The sequence below is a fragment of the Bombina bombina genome, chromosome 2 (assembly GCF_027579735.1).
Source record: "Bombina bombina isolate aBomBom1 chromosome 2, aBomBom1.pri, whole genome shotgun sequence".
In the NCBI taxonomy this organism is placed as follows: Eukaryota; Metazoa; Chordata; class Amphibia; order Anura; family Bombinatoridae; genus Bombina; species Bombina bombina.
In genome coordinates this window covers 714,775,389-714,798,387 of record NC_069500.1, presented here as the reverse complement: position 1 = coordinate 714,798,387, position 22,999 = coordinate 714,775,389, and the positions used below count along the sequence as shown (strand labels likewise).

At 37.9% G+C, this 22,999-nt stretch overlaps 1 protein-coding gene across 1 annotated transcript in view; it reads left to right on the top strand.

The window, feature by feature from the left end:
- Positions 1-8,589: 8,589 nt before the first annotated feature.
- POLR1E (RNA polymerase I subunit E) overlaps positions 8,590-22,999 on the top strand; it is a 55,992-nt gene continuing 41,582 nt past the window's right edge. The window contains exons 1-3 of the mRNA XM_053700642.1: positions 8,590-8,712; positions 15,784-15,887; positions 17,469-17,542. Of these exons, the coding sequence (XP_053556617.1) occupies positions 8,649-8,712; positions 15,784-15,887; positions 17,469-17,542 (242 nt within the window). The 5' untranslated portion in view covers positions 8,590-8,648. The remainder of the gene's footprint in view (positions 8,713-15,783; positions 15,888-17,468; positions 17,543-22,999) is intronic.

The window sequence follows — 22,999 nt, the reverse complement described above, 5'->3', positions numbered from 1 at the left end:
GGTTTGGGTGGGTTAGCGTAGGGGTATGTGGGTGGTGGGTTGTAATGTTGGGGGGGGTATTGTATTTTTATTTTCATGCAAAAGAGCTGATTACTTTGGGGCAAGGCCCCGCAAAAAGCCCTTTTAAGGGCTGGTAAAAGAGCTGATTACTTTTGTATTTTAGAATAGGGTAGGGATTTTTTTATTTTGGGGGGCTTTTTTTTATTTTATTAGGGGGCTTAGATTAGGTGTAATTAGTTTAAACTGCTTGTAATTCTTTTTTATTTTTTGTAATTTAGTGGGGGGTTTTTGTATTATAGAATAGTTTATTTTATTGTATTTTATTTTAGGTAATTGTAGGTAATTTATTTAATTAATTTAATGATAGTGTAGTGTTAGGTTTAATTGTAACTTATGTTAGGATTTATTTTACAGGTAATTTTGTATTTATTTTAACTAGGTAGCTATTAAATAGTTATTAACTATTTAATAGCTATTGTACCCAGTTAAAATAAATACAAAGTTGCATGTAAAATAAATATAAATCCTAAAATAGCTACAATGTAATTATTAATTATATTGTAGCTATATTAGGGTTTATTTGATAGGTAAGTATTTAGTTTTAAATAGGAATAATTTAGTTAATTATCCACTTACAGTTTTGAAGATCGGACATCCATCCTCAACGAAGCCAGGAGAAGTCTTCATCCAAGCGGCAAGAAGTCCTCAACGAAGCCGGCAGAAGTGGTCCTCCAGACGGGCAGAAGTCTTAACCCAGACGGCATCTTCTATCTTCATCCTTCATCCTTCCGAAGCGAAGCGGCTCCATCTTCAAGACATCCGGCGCGGACCATCCTCTTCAATCGACGGCTTCTTCTACAATGAAGGTTCCTTTAAATTACGTCATCCAAGATGGCGTCCCTTAGATTCCGATTGGCTGATAGAATACTATCAGCCAATAGGAATTAAGGTTGAAAAAATCCTATTGGCTGATGCAATCAGCCAATAGGATTGAACTTCAATCCTATTGGCTGATCCAGTCAGCCAATAGGATTGAGCTCCCATTCTATTGGCTGATTGGAATAGGTGGGTTTTATTTTTAGGTTAGGGGTTTGGGCCGCAATAGAGCTAAATGCCCTTTTAAGGGCAATGCCCATACAAATGCCCTTTTCAGGGCAATGGGGAGCTTAGGTTTTTTTTAGTTAGGGTTTTATTTGGGGGGTTGGTTGTGTGGGTGGTGGGTTTTACTGTTGGGGGTTTGTTTGTATTTTTTTTACAGGTAAAAGAGCTCATTTCTTTCGGGCAAGGCCCCGCAAAAGGCCCTTTTAAGGGCTATTGGTAGTTTAGTTTAGGCTAGGGTTTTTTTGTATTTAGGGTGGGCTTTTTTTATTTTTAAAGGGCTATTAGATTAGGTGTAATTAGTTTAAAGATCTTGTAATTTGTTTTGTATTTTCTGTAATTTAGTGTTTGTTTGTTTTTTTGTAATTTAGCTAATTGTATTTAATTTAGGGAATTGTATTTAATTTAGGAAATGTATTTAATTGTAGGGTTAGGTTAGGTGTTAGTGTAAGACAGTTTAGGTTTTATTTTACAGGTCAATTTGTATTTATTTTAGCTAGGTAGTTATTAAATAGTTAATAACTATTTAGTAACGATTCTGCCTAGTTAAAATAAATACAAACTTGCTTGTAAAATAAAAATAAACCCTAAGATAGCTACAATGTAACTATTAGTTATATTGTAGCTAGCTTAGGGTTTATTTTACAGGTAAGTATTTAGTTTTAAATAGGAATTATTTAGTTATTAATTGTAGGTTTTCTTTAGATTTATTTTAATTATATTTAAGTTAGGGGGTGTTAGGGTTAGGGTTAGAGTTAGATTTAGGGGTTAATAAATTTAGTATAATGGCGGCGACAGTGGGGACGGCAGATTAGGGATTAATAAATGAAGGTAGGTGGCGGCGATGTTAGGGGCGGCAGATTAGGGGTTAATAATATTTAACTAGTGTTTGCGATGCGGGAGTGCAGCGGTTTAGGGGTTAATATGTTTATTATAGTGGCGACGATGTCCGGAGCAGCAGATTAGGGGTTAATAAGTATAATGTAGGTGTCGGCTATGTCGGGGCAGCAGATTAAGGGTTAATAAATATAATGTAGGTGTCGGCGATGTTGGGGGCAGCAGATTAGGGGTTAATAAGTATAATGTAGGTGGTGGCGATGTCGGGGCGGCAGATTGGGGCTAATAAATATAATGTAGGTGTCGGCGATGTTGAAGCAGCAGATTAGGGGTTAATAAGTGTAAGATTAGGGGTTCATGTTAGGGTGTTAGGTGTAAACATAAAATGTGTTTCCCCATAGGAATCAATGGGGCTGCGTTACTGAGCTTTACGCTGCTTAATTGCAGGTGTTAGAATTTTTCTCAGCCAGCTCTCTCCATTGATGTCTATGGGGAAATCGCGCACAAGCACGTACAACCAGCTCAACGCTGACTTAAGCAGCGCTGGTATTGGAGTGCGGTATGGAGCACAATTTTGCTCTACGCTCACTTCTTGCCTTCTAAAGCCGGGTTTGTAAAAACCTGTAATACCAGCGCTGTAGGTAAGTGAGCGGTGACAATAACGTGCAAGTTAGTACCGCACTCCTCATAAAGCAAAACTCTAGCCGCAATTTTGCTAAAAGCTTAAAACTAAAAGATGTCTGGAGATCACAAAATCCAGAACATAGATTATTTACATATGAATTGAAATCACATAAATCTCTTTCCAGAATAGATATGTTTTTGATTAGCGAGTCCTTTTAAGTACAGATATTATTACTGATATTAAAAATGTATTAATCTCGGATCACGCTCTCATTACACTCTCCATTTCATTCAACCCTCGTAAAAATAAACAAATAGGGACATTTTTCTTTCCTTCATTCTTGTTCTCTGACATAAAATTTAGAAACTGGATCTCACATACTTTGAGGTATTTGAAAAACTATAATTATGAGTACATCTCTAAACCAGAAATGTTCTGGGAAACAGTGAAAGCTTATTTAAGGGGCCTTATTAAAGCATATATGATTAAAAGGAAAAAAACTATAGAGAAAAGAGAAATGCAATTAACTAACCAACTTAAAAATAGATATACAGAGTATATTGCAAATCCAGAAAAAAAAAACAATGGATGGCATATTTAAAAGCAAAAAGGGAAAGGGAGATCTTTCTAAATCAACATCTACTACAATCTAGTTTAAAAAACAAAGCAATTTACAACAGACATGTTTAGCTAATATTGCAAAAGCCAAGAAAAAAAGTTATTTCATTAGTGCAATAAGGGAGGAAGGAAAACAATTTATTTCTCCTGCAGATATTATGACTACATTTTAGGAATATGATCAAAAGGTATACTCTTCAGATCCAATCGATCTTCAGAATAAAGAAGATTGTTGGCAAAAAGTTACACAACAGAACAACTTGCGCTGATGAATCAAGAAATATCATCAGATGAAATCTTAAAAGCCATACGTAGATGAGCTAACGATAAAGCTCCTGGGCAGGACCAGATTCCAGCTGAGTTACCAATAACAGTTATTCCAGATTTTATATCTGGATCATGTTATTATATTTTTTAAATTTGGGACCAGAAAGGTCTCCACAACATGATTCAGTTGCTTGACCCCCAAACCAAAATGATTAAATCATACATAAATCTTACTTCAGAGTTTGGGCTAAACACCAAACATTTCTTTGCCTATTTGCAAATCTGTCATTTGGGGGAGTTAGAACCAATAATTAGGTGTTACCGTGCTGGAATCCACACCATCTCTATGATTTATAACTTACTAGCAGAACATAATTCCAGAGCCAGGCTGGAGGTTCTATTTCTTAAATGGTCTAATGAGATCCCTGATTTATATCAAGAATGGTTCAGGAGAAATTTCATACTTTTAGCTAAATATACTAATTCAATCTCCATGAGAGAATCGCATACAAAACTAATCTATAGATCATATCGTACCCCATATAACATGGCCAAATGGAGCTCTGGCGAATCTAAATATTGTCCCAGGTGCCATCTACATAATTCCAACCTGATGCATGCCTTTTGGTAATGTCCAAAAATACAAAGATTCTGTCTCTCAATTGAATATTGGCTGAATAAGTTCATAGACCCTAAAATTAAATTTAATTGTTCTCATATCTTTTTCTTAGTTGATAAGAAACCAATTAAGAATAAACATTTAATTAACAATGCTATATTGGTTGCTAGACAGATGATCCTTAATACGTGGAAGAGTAAGGGTTCACCCGGGATCAGAGCCTTCATAGATAATATGTATCGTCAAATAATAATTAACCAATATGATCAGATGATATATGTAGAGTAAAATGCATGCCTTTTTAGCAAAATGGACAGGGGTAATCTTGTCACTCCCGCCGGAATCGCAATTACAAGTACTGCATACATTTTTTGAATCCCCCTCATTCCTTCAAATAATTCAATTGGATTCATACCCTACATTTTGGCGACACTCTTTTTTTTTTAAATTATTTTTTTATTATTATTATATAGGGAGCGGGAATTCATTCATGTAAAGCTTCAACAGTATTTGTTGTTACTTATGACAGTTTCTTTTTGTTATATTAATTGCAGACATATTTTTGTCTGATTTTGCACATTTTTATCACAATGTCAATGATGAAATTCTGTATAATGAGATTATTTGTATATACTGCTCTATTCTCAACAGTATTTGTCGTTTTATATGACATTTTCTTTCTGTTATGTCAATCATAGACATATTTTTGTCTGATTTTGTACATCTTTATCACAATGTCAATGATGAAATTCTGTACAATGAGATTATTTACACATATTGCTGTATATAAATAAACATTTAAAAAACAAAAAACACACACACACACACAAAACACCACACCCAATATTGCAAACTACCCCTCTACAGTTTTAACCACTAAACCACCACAACCCCTATTGCAAACCCCTCTTCACTATTAACCCCTAAACAGTACCTTTAAACAAAAAACAGTACCTTAAAAATAAAAGCTAATATTACAGAAAATAAAAACCTACCATTACAGAAAAAAACTAGTTACCAAAAAAACAAACAAAAAAACCTTAGCTGTTCTAAATTTTTTGGTAGGTATTTGCCCTAAAGTGACATAGCTCTTTTTCAAACAAAAAAAAACCCCAACACCATTTTACAAGTAACCCCCATCCACCCCTAAAAAAGCGAGCTAAAAAAAAACTTACTCTAAAAATGGCCTGAAAAGGGCATTTGGCTGGACATTGCCCTTAGAAGTGCATTTAGCTCTTTTGCTGCCCAAAAAAAAAGAAAAGAAAAAACAACCCTTATCTAAACAAAAAAAAACATCCAAAAAAATCCTATCATTAAACCCCAAAGATGGTACCCACCAAAGTTGAATCCGGTGGCGGCTCTCCATCTTCATCCCGGTGGTGGTCAATCTTCATCCCAGCAGCGGTCTTCTATCTTCATAGCGGCGGGGGTCTTCTATCTTCAACCCAGCGGTGGTCTTCTATATTCATCCATCTTCTTATCTTCAGTTGTCGGGGTTGTGGCAGTTTAGGTGTTATGAGAGTAGTGGGGTAGTTTGTGATGGGAGTTGTGTCGGTTTAGGGATCAATAGTGTAGAGTGGTAGTTTGTGATGGGGGTTGTGGCGGTTTAGGGATCAATAGTGTAGAGTGGTAGTTTGTGATGGGGGTTGTGGCGGTTTAGGGGTTATTAGAGTAGATTAGTGCAACTGTTTCATACAGCCAACCTTTTTATGTGACCTTTTAGGTTGCGTATATAGATTGAGCGTTAAATGTGATTGCGTTAGAACTTCCCGCTCAACGCCGCCAATAGAAAATATGGGGAGCGTAAATTAGCACGAGTTCGGGCAAACTAATTTGTGGTAATTTAAATAGCATGCCACTTGTAATATAAATTAAAGTGTAAAGAACACCTCAATCTTGCAGTCACATTTAAGCTCCTCGCGCTAACGATAGTGCTTCACTCGTAATCTGCTCCATTGTTTTTTATACTCTATCATCTATTTATCTCTATTTATATGTATATATAATATAGATTTTACAGAAAAGGAGATATGAATTCAGGACAGCAGTCCCCAATTCACCCTATAGCGCAATTATACAGATATAAGACCGCCCTGAAGTTACTGCAGGACCCCTATATACTTCACACTAGCCAAAGGTACCTAGCAGCCTAGTCTCAGAGAAAAAGAAGCGTCCCTAAACACTTCCAATACTAAAAACATAAAACAAAGAATATGAGATGGCGCAAGAAACCAGCTAGTATATATACATTAATATAATAATGAATACGAGATCACAAAAGTGCCAGAGAAGAGAGGAATATACCTCCAGACATATAACTCTAAGCACTATAGTGAGAAAAAAAAGGGGGCATCAAGAATCAATATCACAGTAAGTGGATAATAAAAATATTAAATAAAAATAAAAACCATAAAACAATAAAACAATAAAATAAGTGAGTATCACAGTTCCAGAAGTATAAAAAATGCACAGAATCAGAAGTTCTTCTTCGCAGTTTCCCCTATCAGATGTGCACTTACTTCTATGACCCTCAATCAAATGAGGTAAGGATGTAGCAGAATTCACAAATGGGCTAGGCGCCTCCTGTAGTATGGATCAGGTGAGTAGTAGTAGATCACTGGTCATATGCTGAATCTTGTCACAGAAATTATAACCAAGCTCCGTATGGATTCTCCCAGGTCCAATGCTTTATGTATAGGCAGAAGACTCTCAGCTCCGGTAACCATATGAGTGGAAAAAAACAGAAAGACAGAGCATAGTGTAATACTGTTTAATAGTAATGTAAAAAGCACAGCAAACAATTTCCAACTCACATTTAAAATCCTCAAAGTATGAGGTATGATTACAGCATTAAAAGTATATCCACAGCCTTCAAGATAGAAGGGCAACAATACCCCAGTATACACGGTTCAATCCGGGGGATATGTAGCACCACTCGATCCAATGTATACAAGAGGATACAGTCTATTATTAAATCTTCCTTACGCGTTTCAAAGGGTTTAAGTAGTTTTTCCCTTCTTCATCAGAGGTGCTAGACTAGACACTAAACTCACCTTAAATAGCCCATAAAGTGATTCCTGCTACAAGTTTTCCAGCTGTTCATCGGTCTGACACGCAAACCGAACTTCCGGTTTCCGTGAAGCGCAAAAACGTCACTTCCGGTTAGACGTTACCAAGCTGTAGGAGCCATGTTGTTTATACAGACTGTTGTCATAGGAATACATGTCTCCCTAATTAACCTGTGCACTGCTGGGCATAATACACGTGTGGTGCGCAGCGGCATTTAGCGGCCTTCTAATTACCAAAAAGCAACGCCAAAGCCATATATGTCTGCTATTTCTGAACAAAGGGGATCCCAGAGAAGCATTTACAACCATTTATGCCATAATTGCACAAGCTGTTTGTAAATAATTTCAGTGAGAAACCTAAAATTGTGAAAAATTTAACTTTTTTTTATTTGATCGTATTTGGCAGTGAAATGGTGGCATGAAATATACCAAAATGGGCCTAGATCAATACTTTGGGTTGTCTACTACACTAAAGCTAAAATTACCCCAAAAATCTCCCTACATGCTCCCTAATTAACCCCTTCGCTGCTGGGCATAATACACGTGTGGTGCGCAGTGGCATTTAACGGCCTTTTAATTACCAAAAAGCAACGCCAAAGCCATATATGTCTGCTATTTCTGAACAGAGGGGATCCCAGAGAAGCATTTACAACCATTTATGCCATAATTGCACAAGCTGTTTGTAAATAATTTCAGTGAGAAACCTAAAGTTTGTGAAAAAATTTGTGAAAAAGTGAACGATTTTTTTTATTTGATCGCATTTGGCGGTGAAATGGTGGCATGAAATATACCAAAATGGGCCTAGTTCAATACTTTGGGATGTCTTCTAAAAAAATATATATATATACATGTCAAGGGATATTCAGGTATTCCTGACAGATATCAGTGTCTCAATGTAACTATCGCTAATTTTGAAAAAAAGTGGTTTGGAAATAACAAAGTGCTATTTGTACTTATTGCCCTATAACTTGCAAAAAAAGCAAAGAAAATGTAAACATTGGGTATTTCTAAACTCAGGACAAAATTTAGAAACTATTTAGCATGGGTGTTTTTTGCTGGCTGTAGATGTGTAACAGATTTTGGGGGTCAAAGTTAGAAAAAGTGTGTTTTTTCCATTTTTTCCTCATATTTTATAAAAACTTTTTATAGAAAATTATAAGATATGATGAAAATAATGGTATCTTTAGAAAGTCCATTTAATGGTGAGAAAAACGGTATATAATATGTGTGGGTACAGTAAATGAGTAAGAGGAAAATTACATCTAAACACAAACCCCGCAGAAATGTAAAAATAGCCTTGGTCCTAAACGGACAGAAAATTGAAAAGTGCTGTGGTCATTAAGGGGTTAAATAGGCTTGATAAATCGAGCCTAATAGAATCCTTACACATTAGTGCGCACACAGTGGCCTCTAGATGGCACTGTTTGCAGCCTGGCACTGTGAATTTGTGGGCTGGACTCATTTCTAGAGTAAGGACTTCTTACAGGAAGTGATTCGTGCACGTGTGTTAGGATACATGGCTTCCCGAGCTACTTGGGAATATAGAGGGGATTCGGAGCACGGGCACGAAGCGTTGCTTGGTAAGACGTGCACAGTATATTCTGTCTTTTTCTCAACCTTACTATACAGTGTGTGAGATACCTAGCTTTAACGTGTATCCGTGTAGACTGTAGAACGTTGTGTTTGCTCAGCCTGTGATCTAATTATCTATGTTATGTGATGACAGTGGAAGTTGGATGTTGTTACTTTTTGCATAGTAATGTTGCATCCTGTTTTAGCTTTCATAAGGGTTCTCACTTTAATACGATCGGGTTTTATCTCAGTCTTGTGTGTAACACAGATGAAACTTGCATGTTCCTGTAATATAGTGCACGAATTTTGATCCCAGTTTATCTGCAAGTACATCGTTTCGGATTTAGCTACTTCATATTCAACACGCTTCATAATTGTGCACAGCTGGTACACAGCAAAGTGGTATATAGCCCACGAAAGTACTCCTGCAAATACATTACACTGAATAATATCTGTCATCATATATAACAGAGCAGTATGGACTACCTAGGGCTAAGATCCCCCACTTTAGAAGCATTAAACAGGACAGAGGAATTCTTTTTTCCTTCCATCTAGATCACCCCTGCTCATTCTCTATGCATACTGTTAAATGGATCTTTAAAAAATACAATGTGTATATATAATTTGTGGGGGTACTAACCCACCGGTACTGAGTACCACCACCTCTGACGTTTCATAACAGCTAATATCATGTCAATTCTCTTATTTTTCACTAGAGGGTGCTGCAAAATATATCTAGCATTGTAAATAACTGTTTGCTTTTCTCGAAGTTACTGAGTACAGTATAGCAATCAATGAGTACTGACACTTTTATTCGGAAATAAACCCTCTGTGTGTGTTTAGAGGCATTGGCTAAATCAGTAGTGTCAAAATAGATAATTGACTAAATTTAATATTATTTTTCACTTAGAGCAAATAATAAATCTACTATTAAAAGAAACCTATATATATATATTTTTTTTTTTTTACTAACAGGTGTTTTCAAATACTGTTTAGTTACAACTATTTGCTTTGTTGTCTTGTAATATTTGCCTGCTATTGTGATGCAGATAGAACATAAAATTATTAATTTAAAGGGACAGTAAAGTCCAAATTAAACGTTCATTATTCAGATAGGGCATGTACTTTTAAACAACTTTTCACTGTAAAATTTCATTATTTTCCTACAAAAATTGGCATGGGGGTTCAGATGAGGGCTACCAACAATGCTGCAGTGTTTGTGTCTCCAGGAACAAAAAGGGGAGCCCTATTTTGGGGGGTAAAGTCCCTGTTTTCCCCATAGATTTTCCACAGCCAGCCGTGCTCACCTACATGGATACAATGTATCAAACCCTCAGACTACAGGTTTTTATACATTTGTAACTGTTTACTGTACACAGACACTTAAAGCAGCCCTGAAGTACCTACTGTACAAACTGCTGAGGAAATAATGTTCACACAGCCTTAAAGGGCAGGATAGCAACTGGTCACACAGTCTTAAAGGGACAGACAAAAAACCACACAGCCTTGAAAGGGTCAACTAGCACCACACGCACAGTCTTAAAGGGACATATTGCAGTAATGTTCATGCAGCGCGACCTTAAAGGGCAGCTCAACACCTGCGCAAAGAGCCTTAAAGGGACATATCACCGTAATGTACACGCAGCGCAACCTTAAAGGGCAGCTCGACACCTGTGCACATAGCCTTAAAGGAACAGATCACTGTAATGTGCATGCAGCGCAACCTTAAAGGGCAGCTCAACACCTGTGCACATAGCCTTAAAGGAACAGATCACCGTAATGTGCACGCAGCGCAACCTTAAAGGGCAGCTCGACACCTGCGCACAGAGCCTTAAAGGGACAGATCACCGTAACGTGCACGCAATGCAACCTTAAAGGGCAGCTCGACACCTGCGCACAGAGCCTTAAAGGGACAGATCAGCTTAATGTACACGCAGTGCAACCTTAAAGGGCAGCTCGACACCTGCGCACAGAGCCTTAAAGGGACAGATCACCGTAATGTGCAGGCAGCGCAACCTGGAAGGGCAGCTCACCACCTGCGCACAGAGCCTTAAAAGGGACAGATCACCATAATGTGCACGCAGCGCACCCTTAAAGGGGAGCTCAGCACCTGCGCACACAGTCTTTAAGGTACAGGCACACACCACCTTTAGTGCTTAAACACACACAGTTTTAAAGAGAGCGTTAGTATGCATCCACACGCAAAGCACAGTGCCTTAAAGGGACAGGGGCACATGCACATCCTTTAAAAGGACAACTTGCACCATAACCACACAGTGTTAACGGAACAGCTCACACCATGCACACCTAGCGCAGCCTTAAAGGGCAGATCACCGCCTGCTCACACAGTCTTAAAGGGGCAGACGCACACACAACCTTTAGTGGGTAAAATCACACCACACAGTCTTAAAGGGAGCGATAACAGTATACATCTCACACCATGCACAGTTTTTAAGGGGCAGGCACACAGGCTTTAAAGCACACCCAAATGCACACAGCCTTAAAGGGGCACCCAGTATTAAAGTGACAGACACAAACGCAGACTTTAAAGGGGGAGCTCACACCACACACACACAGTTGTAATGGTACAGGTGCCACAATGTTCACACACAACTTTAAAAGGACAGCTCATGGCATTCACGCACAGCCTTAAATGCTATAAATGGATGGTGTATGGTACACACAGACTTAAGGGGCGAATCATCAAGTTCCGAATGGAGCTTGATGCCCCGTTTCCGCGCAAGCCTTCAGGCTCGCCAGAAACGGCAGTTATGAAGTAGCGGTCTGATCTGCTGCCTCTGAGGCTGCGGACTTCAATACGCCCAATCCTATACGATCAGGCTGATTGACACCCCCTGCTAGCGTCCGATTGGGCGCGAATCTGCAGGGGGTGGCATTGCACAAGCAGTTCACAAAAACTGTTTGTGCAATGAAAAATGCCAAAAGCGTTTGCTGTCAGCATTTATCGATGTGCGGCGGACGTGATACGCTACATTGTATCGTGTCCGTCCGCACTTTAGTAAATCGGCCCCTTAGAGATGACTCAAGGCAATCTTAAAAAGAGTTATAGAGATTTTATGGCATTCACACAAAGCCATGAGCTGTGCTTTTAGTCTGTGTGTGTGTGTTTTTTTTTTGTGGTTGAGCTAACAGTTTGAACGATTCCCCAATCAGCTCTCTAGTCATACAGCACCTTTGTTTTAGAGAGATGATTGGAAAATATTTCAAACTGTTAGTTCAATAAAAATGTTACTTTTCAAGTTGGTGGCCAGAGGGCAGGGTATTTGGATTTCAGCGCTACATTAAAAAGTAAGTTATAGCGCATCTTCATAACAACTGAAGAGATAAACTCCTTCTAAAATATCTATAACATTCCAGATTTGTTTAGACAAAGGGAAAAGTTTACTATCACTTTAAGGACTGTCTGCATTGTGTGGGGGTGTCAGTGCCTTTAAGACTGTTCAAGCGTAATGTGATATGTGCTGTTAAAGGGACAGTATACTGTAAAATAGTTTTTCCCTTAATGTGTTTACAATTGCTTTTTTTTTACCAGCTGCAGAGTAAAAAATGTATGAAAATTAGCTTTTTAAGGTTTATTTGTGTATATTAAAGCTCTGATTTTCTGTTTTGAAGCCACAACCTAATAAAATGGGTTGAGCTTGTAGGTATAATCAGACATCATTACTGTATCACATTGTGTACATATACCTGCTTCTGTATCTTATATCTATCCATAAAACAATCACCAGTACTTGGAGAGAACAATGGAAAATCAACATTTTATTACCTTATCTCTGCTATATCCCACTGGGAGTGTAATTTCTTCTGCTGGCTGTGTTTACAAAGCTTATCTATAGCTTGGACCTGCGGCCAAAAAAATTATAGAATAGGTGGGGATACCACAAGCTAAATCAACTGTTTCAAATGCCAATATAAGGGTAAAGGAGCTACTTATAAACTATTTAATACACTCCAGCAGTTAAAGTGGATCATTGGAAACAAATTAAAGGGGAGAAAATTTTTGAGTAAACTGTCCCTTTAAGGCTGTGTGTGCTTTGTTTGTGCATCTGTACCATTAAAACTGTTGGTGTGAGCTTCCCCTTTAAAGTCTGCGTTTGTGTCTGTCACTTTAATACTGGGTGCCCCTTTAAGGCTGTGTGCATTTGGGTGTGCTTAAAAGCCTGTGTGCCTGCCCCTTAAAGACTGTGCATGGTGTGAGATGTTCCTTTAAGGCTGTACGCGTTGCGTGCGGATGTTTACTGTTATTGCTCCCTTTAAGACTGTGTGCGTGTGGTGTGACTTTACCCACTAAAGGTTGTGTGTGCTTGCCCCTTTAAGACTGTGTGAGCCGGCGGTGATCTGCCCTTTAAGGCTGCGCTATGTGTGCATGGTGTGAGCTGTTTCGTTAACACTGTGTGGTTATGGTGCAAGTTGTCCTTTTTAAAGACTGTGCCCCTGCCCCTTTAAGATAGAGCGTCCCTTTAAGGTGGTGTGCTTTGCATTTGGATGCATACTATCGCTCACTTTAAAACTAAGTGCGTTTAACCACTAAAGGTTGTGTGTGCCTGTACCTTAAACACTGTGTTCGCAGGTGCTGAGCTGCCCTTTAAGGTTGTGCTGCATGAACATTACGGTGATCTGTCCCTTTTAGGCTGTATGCATGTGGTGCAAGTTTTCCTTTTAAAGGCTGAGTGTGCTCTGTGTGTTTGTGTGCGTGCACGTGCCACTGTCCCTTTAAGGCTGCGTGCATCACATGGGGATGCATACTATCGCTCCCTTTAAAACTGTGCGTGCAAACTCACTAAAAGGTTGTGTGTGCTTGCACCTTTAAGACTGTGAGCAGGTGCCGAGCTGCCCTTTAAGGTTGTGCTGCGTGTACATTACAGCGATCTGTCCCTTTAAGACTGTGTGCGTGTGGTGCTAGTTGACCCTTTCAAGGCTGTTTTTTTTTTTGTCTGTCCCTTTAAGACTCTGTGACCAGGTGCTATCCTGCCCTTTAAGGCTGTGTGAACATTATTTCCTCAGCAGTTTGTACAGTTGTTAATGAGAGGGCTGCTTTAAGTGTCTGTGTACAGTAAACAGTTGCAAATGTATAAAAAGCTGTAGGCAGAGGGTTTGATACAATGTATCCATGTAGGTGAGCAGAATTTTACACCCCAAAATAGGGCTCCCCTTTTTGTTCCTGGAGACACAAACACTGCAGCATTGTTGGTAGCCCTCATCTGACCCCCCACACCAATTTTTGCAGGAAAATGAGATATGGCTGAGAAAATAATTTAGAATGCTAAACTAAGATTTTACCCTTTCCACATTACTTTTATCATCAAAGTAGCTTTTCTTTCAAATATAGGTGGCGAGAGTCCACAAGTTGTTAAATATGGGATATACATTCCTACCAGAAGGAGGCAAAGTTTCCCAAACCTCAAAAAGCCTAAAAAAAACCCTCCTACCTCACGCATACCTCAGTTTAAACTTTGCCTCCTTTGGAGGTGGTTGAAGCATGATGTGCTTGATTTCTTCAGTAAAAGGCGCTTCAGAGCATATTGAAGCCCCGTTCCCCTCAGAATACAGTGCTTGTCAGAGGCATGTGAAGGGAGTACTGCCCCATGATACTATGTTTTTGCCTCGTGGGAAATCCTCCATAGACTCTCTGTAAATTCTGTTGCAGGGATTCATATTCTGCCTCCCTTTACAGATCAACGTTATACTCCTACCCCAATACATCTGCTGATATGTTTCAGTACTGGCTTGGCCGTCTGATACTAAGTGGACAAGTGTCTATGGGTAAGAGACTGTTGTCTCAGTTTGAGAATTGTGCCTATATTTTGAGCTTTTGACATAAGACACTATTTTGGGTTATGGATTTAATTACTCAGTGAAAAAAAAGCTGTTTTTATTTTATCCATCCCTTTATTGTTATTCGTGGACTTCCACATCTTGGGTATTATATCCCATACGTAACAACTTGTGGACTCTCGCCATCTATATGAAGAAAAACATAATTTGTATCTTACCGTATAAATTAATTTCTTTCATGTGGCGAGAGTCAACGAGCCCTCACCCATTTGGGGTTGATTTTTGTTTAAAGCACATCTTTTTTTCCAGCTCCTCAATTTTGGCTCTTACTCCTTCTAAACACCTCACCACTTGGCTATACATCAAACTAAGGTATGAGTGAGATGGGAGGGGTATTTATAGGCTTTTGGAGGTTTGGGAAACTTTGCCTCCTCCTAGTGGAATGTATATCCCATACGTAACAGCTCATTGACTCTCGCCACCATAACAAAAAATAATTTATCAGGTAAGATAAAAATTATGTTTATTCTCTTGATATTTTTTATTAAAGGCTAAACCTAGGTAGGCTTATAGACTGATTTCTAAGACTCTGCAGTCCACCTCTTATCTCACAGTCTGGCTGTGAACAGCTAATAATATGTACTATTTGTTCATGTGTGCCATACAGATAACATTGTGCTCACCCCAGTGGAGTTATTAAGAGTCAGCACTAAATGCCTGAAATGCAAGTCTGTCAAAAGATCTGAGATAAGGAGGCAGTCAGCAGAAGCTTAGATAAAAGGTAATCATAGATGTAAAAAGTATATTAATATAACAGTGTTGGTTATGCAGAACTGTGGAATGGTAAATAAAGGGATTATCTATCTTTTTAAGCAATAACATTTTTAGTGTTTATGGTCCCTTTTTAAAGGGACACAATTCAGACAGAGCATGTGATCTCAAACAACTTTCTAGTTTACTTTTATTATCTATTTTGTTTTGTTCTTTTGATATCCTTTGTTGAACAAGATACCTAGGTAGGCTCAGGAGCTGCTGGTTGGTGGCTGCACATATATGCCTCATGTCGTTGGCTCACCCAGTGCATTCAGCTAGCTACCAATTGTGCATTGCTACTTCAACAAAGGATACCAAGAGAATGAAGCAAATTAGATAACAAGTAAATTTGAAAAGTTGTTTAAAATTGCATGAAATAATTTTTTTCTATCTGTAAATTTTGTAAAGTTTACAATTGTTTATTTCCTCATTAAGTAACCCCCTTTTTCTTAATTACCGATATTTTTCAGTCCAGTTTTCCAATGGAAGCATCCAGTCTCCAGACAGTGTTAATTACACCTTATATAGAAACAAAGATAAGAAAAATGAAAATACAAAAAGACAGAATATTTTGGTATGTATGTGGGAATCATATTTGTAAGGAGCTGCCCATGTAAACAGTATTTTATAGTTTTTATAAGTTGGGATGCAGAGATCAATGATGAATTATGGACTCAGTGACACTTTTTACTAAGGAGTTATATAGTCTTCCAATAGAGGCTGTAAGGAAATTCAAGAATTCCTGATATGACTATGGCCATCCTAACAAGTAGTAGGCTTGTGTAAACAAAAAGAGAATACTAAAGGTGTTACTGAAACTCCACATCTGTCTCAGCATCCTAAATCTGTGCTAAAATAAACCAGGAATTTCTCAGCTCCCTGCTAGAAAACTTAGTTACAGGCAAAGATTTCATAGATTCCCAGTTAAGCTGGGGCTCTGGGGTCATTGAAGGAGGTGCCTGGGCTGTCACACTGACACACAGAGGATTCCAGGGTTGCTAAATGTTTGCATCTTCTGGATTATTGGTGTCCTTGGCTGTCACTCGTCCCAGTCCCCCCACTATGCTATGTGTGTTGCATTGATTGAATTTCTTTCTGTATAGGTCACTCAATACACACACAGCTTCACCTGTATGGATGTATATAATAGCGAGATACACATGCACTGCAGAAGTGGATCATTTTGATTATTGCCCTAAAGGAGACTCTAGAATAAAAAATAAACAAATCAACTTCTGTTTTGCAGTCTATTGTTTGGACAAAAGCCTGTCCTCTCTTAGCACCTGTATTTTTATTATATGTTTCAGTTCTTTATACAATCCAAATTTTCAGAGACGGGTATTGATGTTTTGTTTTGGGGTTTTAATTACACAGATTTTCAAATGGAGAAGTAGTGTTGCTTTCTTCAAAACAAAGTACTTCCTTGTTTGTGGAACTGTTAACTTTTGTTTTTCAGTGTTTCTCAAATGCCACCAGATTTTTATAGTAAAAATGATTTTTGCCTAATTTACAGCTTATTTTTGTCTTTGTACAGTTATATTTATATAAAACCTTTTGCCTGTCTAATATTTATGGAGCATTGGTTGGGGCATTTGTTAAAGGGACATAATACTAATATGCTAATCACTTGACTGCGCAGTGTCTCTGCATTTGGCACAGTTAGTATTTTTGCTTGGACTCTTTCTGTTGCAGTTTCCCAGATCCTGTACCTTTTTGCTGCTTTTCCTATCTCCAGCACTGCCTCTGTTTTCAATATCTTGGTATTCCTTTGTTTTGCCCAGGAGTACTTTAGTCCTTTCAGTACTTGGCTCTTGTCTGTCTGAACATCAGCTATACTGGTTTTTACAGTTTGCTTCAGCCCTTGCGTGTACCTGTTTCCCAGTACATTACTTGCTATTCGCCTGTGTAACTTTCTCCTAATAAACAGGACTGTTGTATATATTTGAGTCTCCAGTCTATTGCTATGCAATCTGCCCAGTTTCCTGCTACCCCTGCCATTGGGCTCCATCCTATTAACGAGGCCATAACCCTGACATAGACTGTAACATAAATCTGAATGTTTACACTGCATTATACTATATATGACATTCTATATATTGTTGGAGGATTTTCAGTGTCTTTTATTGATTTGTTTCCTTATGTGTGTTGTCTATAGGTTGCAGAAACAGAAAGACTGAATTATGTTGGAAATAATTTTTCCTCAGATGCAGCATGTAATTCTCTCTGCAGGTAAGAATTATTGATTTTGTCACTTGAAGCATACAGATCTCCATAGAATAGAAGACGCAAGGCAAAAGAAAATGGAGATTTATAATATATGTTTATTTTTACTTGCTGCTAACTAAAACTCTTTTTTACTGTATGTTAAAGCGACACTGAACCCAAATTTTTTTTTTCATGATTCAGAAAGAGCATGACATTTTAAGCAACTTTCTAATTTACTCCTATTATTATTAATTTTTTTTTTGTTCTCTTGCTATCTTTATTTTAAAAGCAGGAATGTAAATCTTAGCAGCCAGCCCTTTTTAAGTTCAGCACCATGGATAGAGCTTGCTTATTGGAGGCTGACATTTACCCACCAATAAGCAAGCATAACCCAGGTTCTCAACCAAAAATGGGCCGGCTCCTATTGATCACATTCCTGCTTTTTAACAAAGAAAGCAAGAGAACAAAGAAAAATTGATAATAGGAGTAAATTAGAAAGTTGCTTAAAATTGCATGCTCTATCTGAATCGTGAAAGAAAAATTTTGGGGTTAGTGTCCCTTTTAAGTACATTATTTTTAAGATATAAAAACTACTTTGTTCCAGCCCCTCTTCACATTAAACTATTATATTAGCCTGTGCACACAGCAAGTGGTCACACTATGGGCACGTGAGTGTGTATGGCCAGGGGTATTTTTTATTATGGTGGCTTTTAACATGGCTGTGCTTCTGACAGCTAACTTGATGGTGGAGTTTGTGTGTTAACTTCTAAATGGGTTGCAAATTATTACACTGATTTTTTCTTTTTTTTTTTAAAGCCAAGTAATTAAAATTGTAGAGTCACTAGTGGTGCCATCCATTACTTAACCACTGTACGTTACCCAATTAATGAAAAGAACCTAAAGGGACATTAAACACTTTCAGGTGGTAATATAAAATGATAAACTGTAAATATTAAAAAAAAAAAAAAACTTTTGCAATATACTTTCATTATTTATTTTGTCCTTTTTTTTTTTTTTTTTTTCCCCCTGTAATTCCATTCTGAATTTGTGAGCTTTTCAGTTCCTGTTAGAAACACTTTAGTGAACTCTTTATAACTGTCCCTAATTGGCTATAACAGAGAAGGTAACCTAAGTTACAACATGGCAGCTCCCATTTTTTTTTATAGACCCTAAAACTTTGCACTTATTTTGTCAATATTTAAACAGCTGATGAAACTTTAAAAAATACATCTGCATCAGACTAATCTATATATATATATATATATTTTTTAATGCATTACTCTAGCTAGCATGTATTTAGTGTTTAATGTCCCTTTTAAAGTAATTGCATTTGTGTATAATACATATTGTAATCCAGCTCGCTCTCCTGGTGCTTAGTTTGAGTTTCAGGGAAATAGCATGGGCAGCCTTGATAAACTTAAACAGTCCATGTGCAGTTTACAGGTATCTTAGTTTGCAAGGAACCCTATAAACCAAACCTATCTCCATTTGAGCTCTAACAAAGTTTCCAGATGTTACTAAATCAAGATAACAACTTAACATATTCAGCTATGAATGGGCATCATTCTGATGGAACTAAGTATACAAAAGTATTACAAATTTGAACTACGTTTAGGTTACACGTATAAGTTGTATTACAACATGTAAATATTACCTAAATGACATAAGATATTGTTTACACTTGCCCTTATCCCACTCTAAGCTGCCCCATTTTATAGATACACATATGCAAATATCCAAAATTCTTGAGCATTGAAAAGGTTTGGATTTTGTAATAAAGGGTTTTGTACTTGTATATGTCATATCTCTGCCCATTGTTTAACAAAAGAGCCTTGTTTAAAGGGACAGTCTAGTCAAAAATAAACTTTCATGATTCAGATAGGGCATGTAATTTTAAACAACTTTCCAATTTACTTTTATCATCAATAATTAATTAATTTCCCTTTAAAGTGATGGTAAAGTTGCGCCTCTCCGATCGTTCACGCAGGTAGCCTATCCTTCAATCACTTAAATCGCATGTTGATAAAAATGTTTTTTCTAAATGGTTTTTTTTTTTATTTATTTATTTTTTTACAGTTTTAAATTTAGTATGCTCCGCCCTCCATAGACTTTCTGGTCCGATGCTGTATCCGATGCAGAGGGCGCCGCGGTCCCACCGCTCTCTACATAAGCAACCAGGGTTGTTGTCTGATGCAATAAGATTTGCGCATACGTTATATAGAGGGGGCGGTTAGGTTAAACTTGTGGTGGCCTAACGGCCAGGACTTCATCTGGATACCAAAGAATACGTTGCACACAAAAAATATTTTGACATGGAGCCGGGCGGAATGCGTGACGATAGAATGTAAGGTTTAATTTAGGGTTGCACCGATACCATTTTTTTATGACCAAGTACAGATACTTGTTTTCAAATACTCGCCAATACCTATTACTGATACTTTTTTTTTTTTTTTATGTCATGTGGCAGTTTACCAAGCACAATACAGACTAATTATTTAAGATTCCTTCTTTATAATTATAAAGGACTGTAACTCAAAAGACATTATGAAATAATAAAACAGTTTTATTTGTCAAAGTTCACAGAACATGTTTATAAATAAAAAATATTACAATAAAATATTAAATTTAAAGGGGTGATGCAATTGGGTTGTAGGGCTGTTATATAACATCAATCTGACATTTGTATTTAATACAAAGTAATAAAATTTAATTCTGAAAAAATATTGGGGAAGGAGTGTCCCAGTAAACTCCTATAAGAAAAATGTGACATGCATTCTACCGACTCAATGGAAATAGGGCTCGTCTTCATATTTTTCCAGGGCTGCTTTTTATTCCCAGTCCAGCCCTGGCTATAGATGTTCCTCAGAGTACAGTACGTTTTGAACATAATTGTGCAAGATGAGAACTAGCAGTAAAAAAGGCAATCTAGCAATTAGAATCATTTTTCAAAAGTTAGTGGCAAGTTAGAAGCATCTCTGCATGTTCAGCTATAAGTCTGTTTTTGCTATCAGTAAGGAGGTTTGACTCTAAGTTGAACAGTCTTTCACTTTCCACACTACTGCATGGGGTAGAAAGATATTTTTGGGCCATTTTAGCCAGAGCTGGAAATCTGTTTATTAACTGCCCAGTACTTCAGGGGTTTGTCTGAACGAGGTACAGTGATCTCTCCTACAATAATACAAATAACAGCAATTTTTATTTGCAGAACAGTAGTAAACAATTTTTAGTTTAGTCTCCACTTCAGCTTAAAATAAAATGAGAACATGCAGTTTGAAAAAAAGTCACAAGCTAGCATATGGGTCGGAAGTGGAGGTATCGGTTTAAGTATCGGTGCATTTGCACGAGTACAAGTACTCATGCAAATACTTGGTATCGGTACCGATACTACAGGGAGTGCAGAATTATTAGGCAAGTTGTATTTTTGAGGATTAATGTTATTATTGAACAACAACCATGTTCTCAATGAACCCAAAAAACTCATTAATTTCAAAGCTGAATAGTTTTGGAAGTAGTTTTTAGTTATAGCTATTTTAGGGGGATATCTGTGTGTGCAGGTGACTATTACTGTGCATAATTATTAGGCAACTTAACAAAAAAACAAATATATACCCATTTCAATTATTTATTTTTACCAGTGAAACCAATATAACATAACATCTCAACATTCACAAATATACATTTCTGACATTCAAAAACAAAAAGAAATCAGTGACCAATATAGCCACCTTTCTTTGCAAGGACACTCAAAAGCCTGCCATCCATGGATTCTGTCAGTGTTTTGATCTGTTCACCATCAACATTGCGTGCAGCAGCAACCACAGCCTCCCAGACACTGTTCAGAGAGGTGTACTGTTTTCCCTCCTTGTAAATCTCACATTTGATGATGGACCACAGGTTCTCAATGGGGTTCAGATCAGGTGAACAAGGAGGCCATGTCATTAGATTTTCTCCTTTTTATACCCTTTCTTGCCAGCCACGCTGTGGAGTACTTGGACGCGTGTGATGGAGCATTGTCCTGCATGAAAATCATGTTTTTCTTGAAGGATGCAGACTTCTTCCTGTACCACTGCTTGAAGAAGGTGTCTTCCAGAAACTGGCAGTAGGACTGGGAGTTGAGCTTGACTCCATCCTCAACCCGAAAAGGCCCCACAAGCTCATCTTTGATGATACCAGCCCAAACCAGTACTCCACCTCCACCTTGCTGGCGTCTGAGTCGGACTGGAGCTCTCTGCCCTTTACCAATCCAGCCACGGGCCCATCAAGACTCACTCTCATTTAATCAGTCCATAAAACCTTAGAAAAATCAGTCTTGAGATATTTCTTGGCCCAGTCTTGACGTTTCAGCTTGTGTGTCTTGTTCAGTGGTGGTCGTCTTTCAGCCTTTCTTACCTTGGCCATGTCTCTGAGTATTGCACACCTTGTGCTTTTGGGCAATCCAGTGATGTTGCAGCTCTGAAATATGGCCAAACTGGTGGAAAGTGGCATCTTGGCAGCTGCACGCTTGACTTTTCTCAGTTCATGGGCAGTTATTTTGCACCTTGGTTTTTCCACACGCTTCTTGCGACCCTGTTGACTATTTTGAATGAAACGCTTGATTGTTCGATGATCACGCTTCAGAAGCTTTGCAATTTTAAGAGTGCTGCATCCCTCTGCAAGATATCTCACTATTTTTGACTTTTCTGAGCCTGTCAAGTCCTTCTTTTGACCCATTTTGCCAAAGGAAAGGAAGTTGCCTAATAATTATGCACACCTGATATAGGGTGTTGATGTCATTAGACCACACCCCTTCTCATTACAGAGATGCACATCACCTAATATGCTTAATTGGTAGTAGGCTTTCGAGCCTATACAGGTTGGAGTAAGACAACATGCATAAAGAGGATGATGTGGTCAAAATACTCATTTGCCTAATAATTCTGCACTCCCTGTAGTATCGGTATCGGTGCAACCCTAGTTTAATTTATTAATAACTTGATTAATATTAAAAAAAAAAAAGATGAATTAAACTCAGTTATTTATAATGATGTTGCCAATGCAGCTTTTAATATAGAGCAACTTTACCATCACTTTACTACAGGTAGTGCAGAATTATTAGGCAAATGAGTATTTTGACCACATCATCCTCTTTATGCATGTTGTCTTACTCCAAGCTGTATAGGCTCGAAAGCCTACTACCAATTAAGCATATTAGGTGATGTGCATCTCTGTAATGAGAAGGGGTGTGGTCTAATGACATCAACACCCTATATCAGGTGTGCATAATTATTAGGCAACTTCCTTTCCTTTGGCAAAATGGGTCAAAAGAAGGACTTGACAGGCTCAGAAAAGTCAAATAGTGAGATATCTTGCAGAGGGATGCAGCACTCTTAAAATTGCAAAGCTTCTGAAGCGTGATCATCGAACAATCAAGCGTTTCATTCAAAATAGTCAACTGGGTCGCAAGAAGCGTGTGGAAAAACCAAGGCGCAAAATAACTGCCCA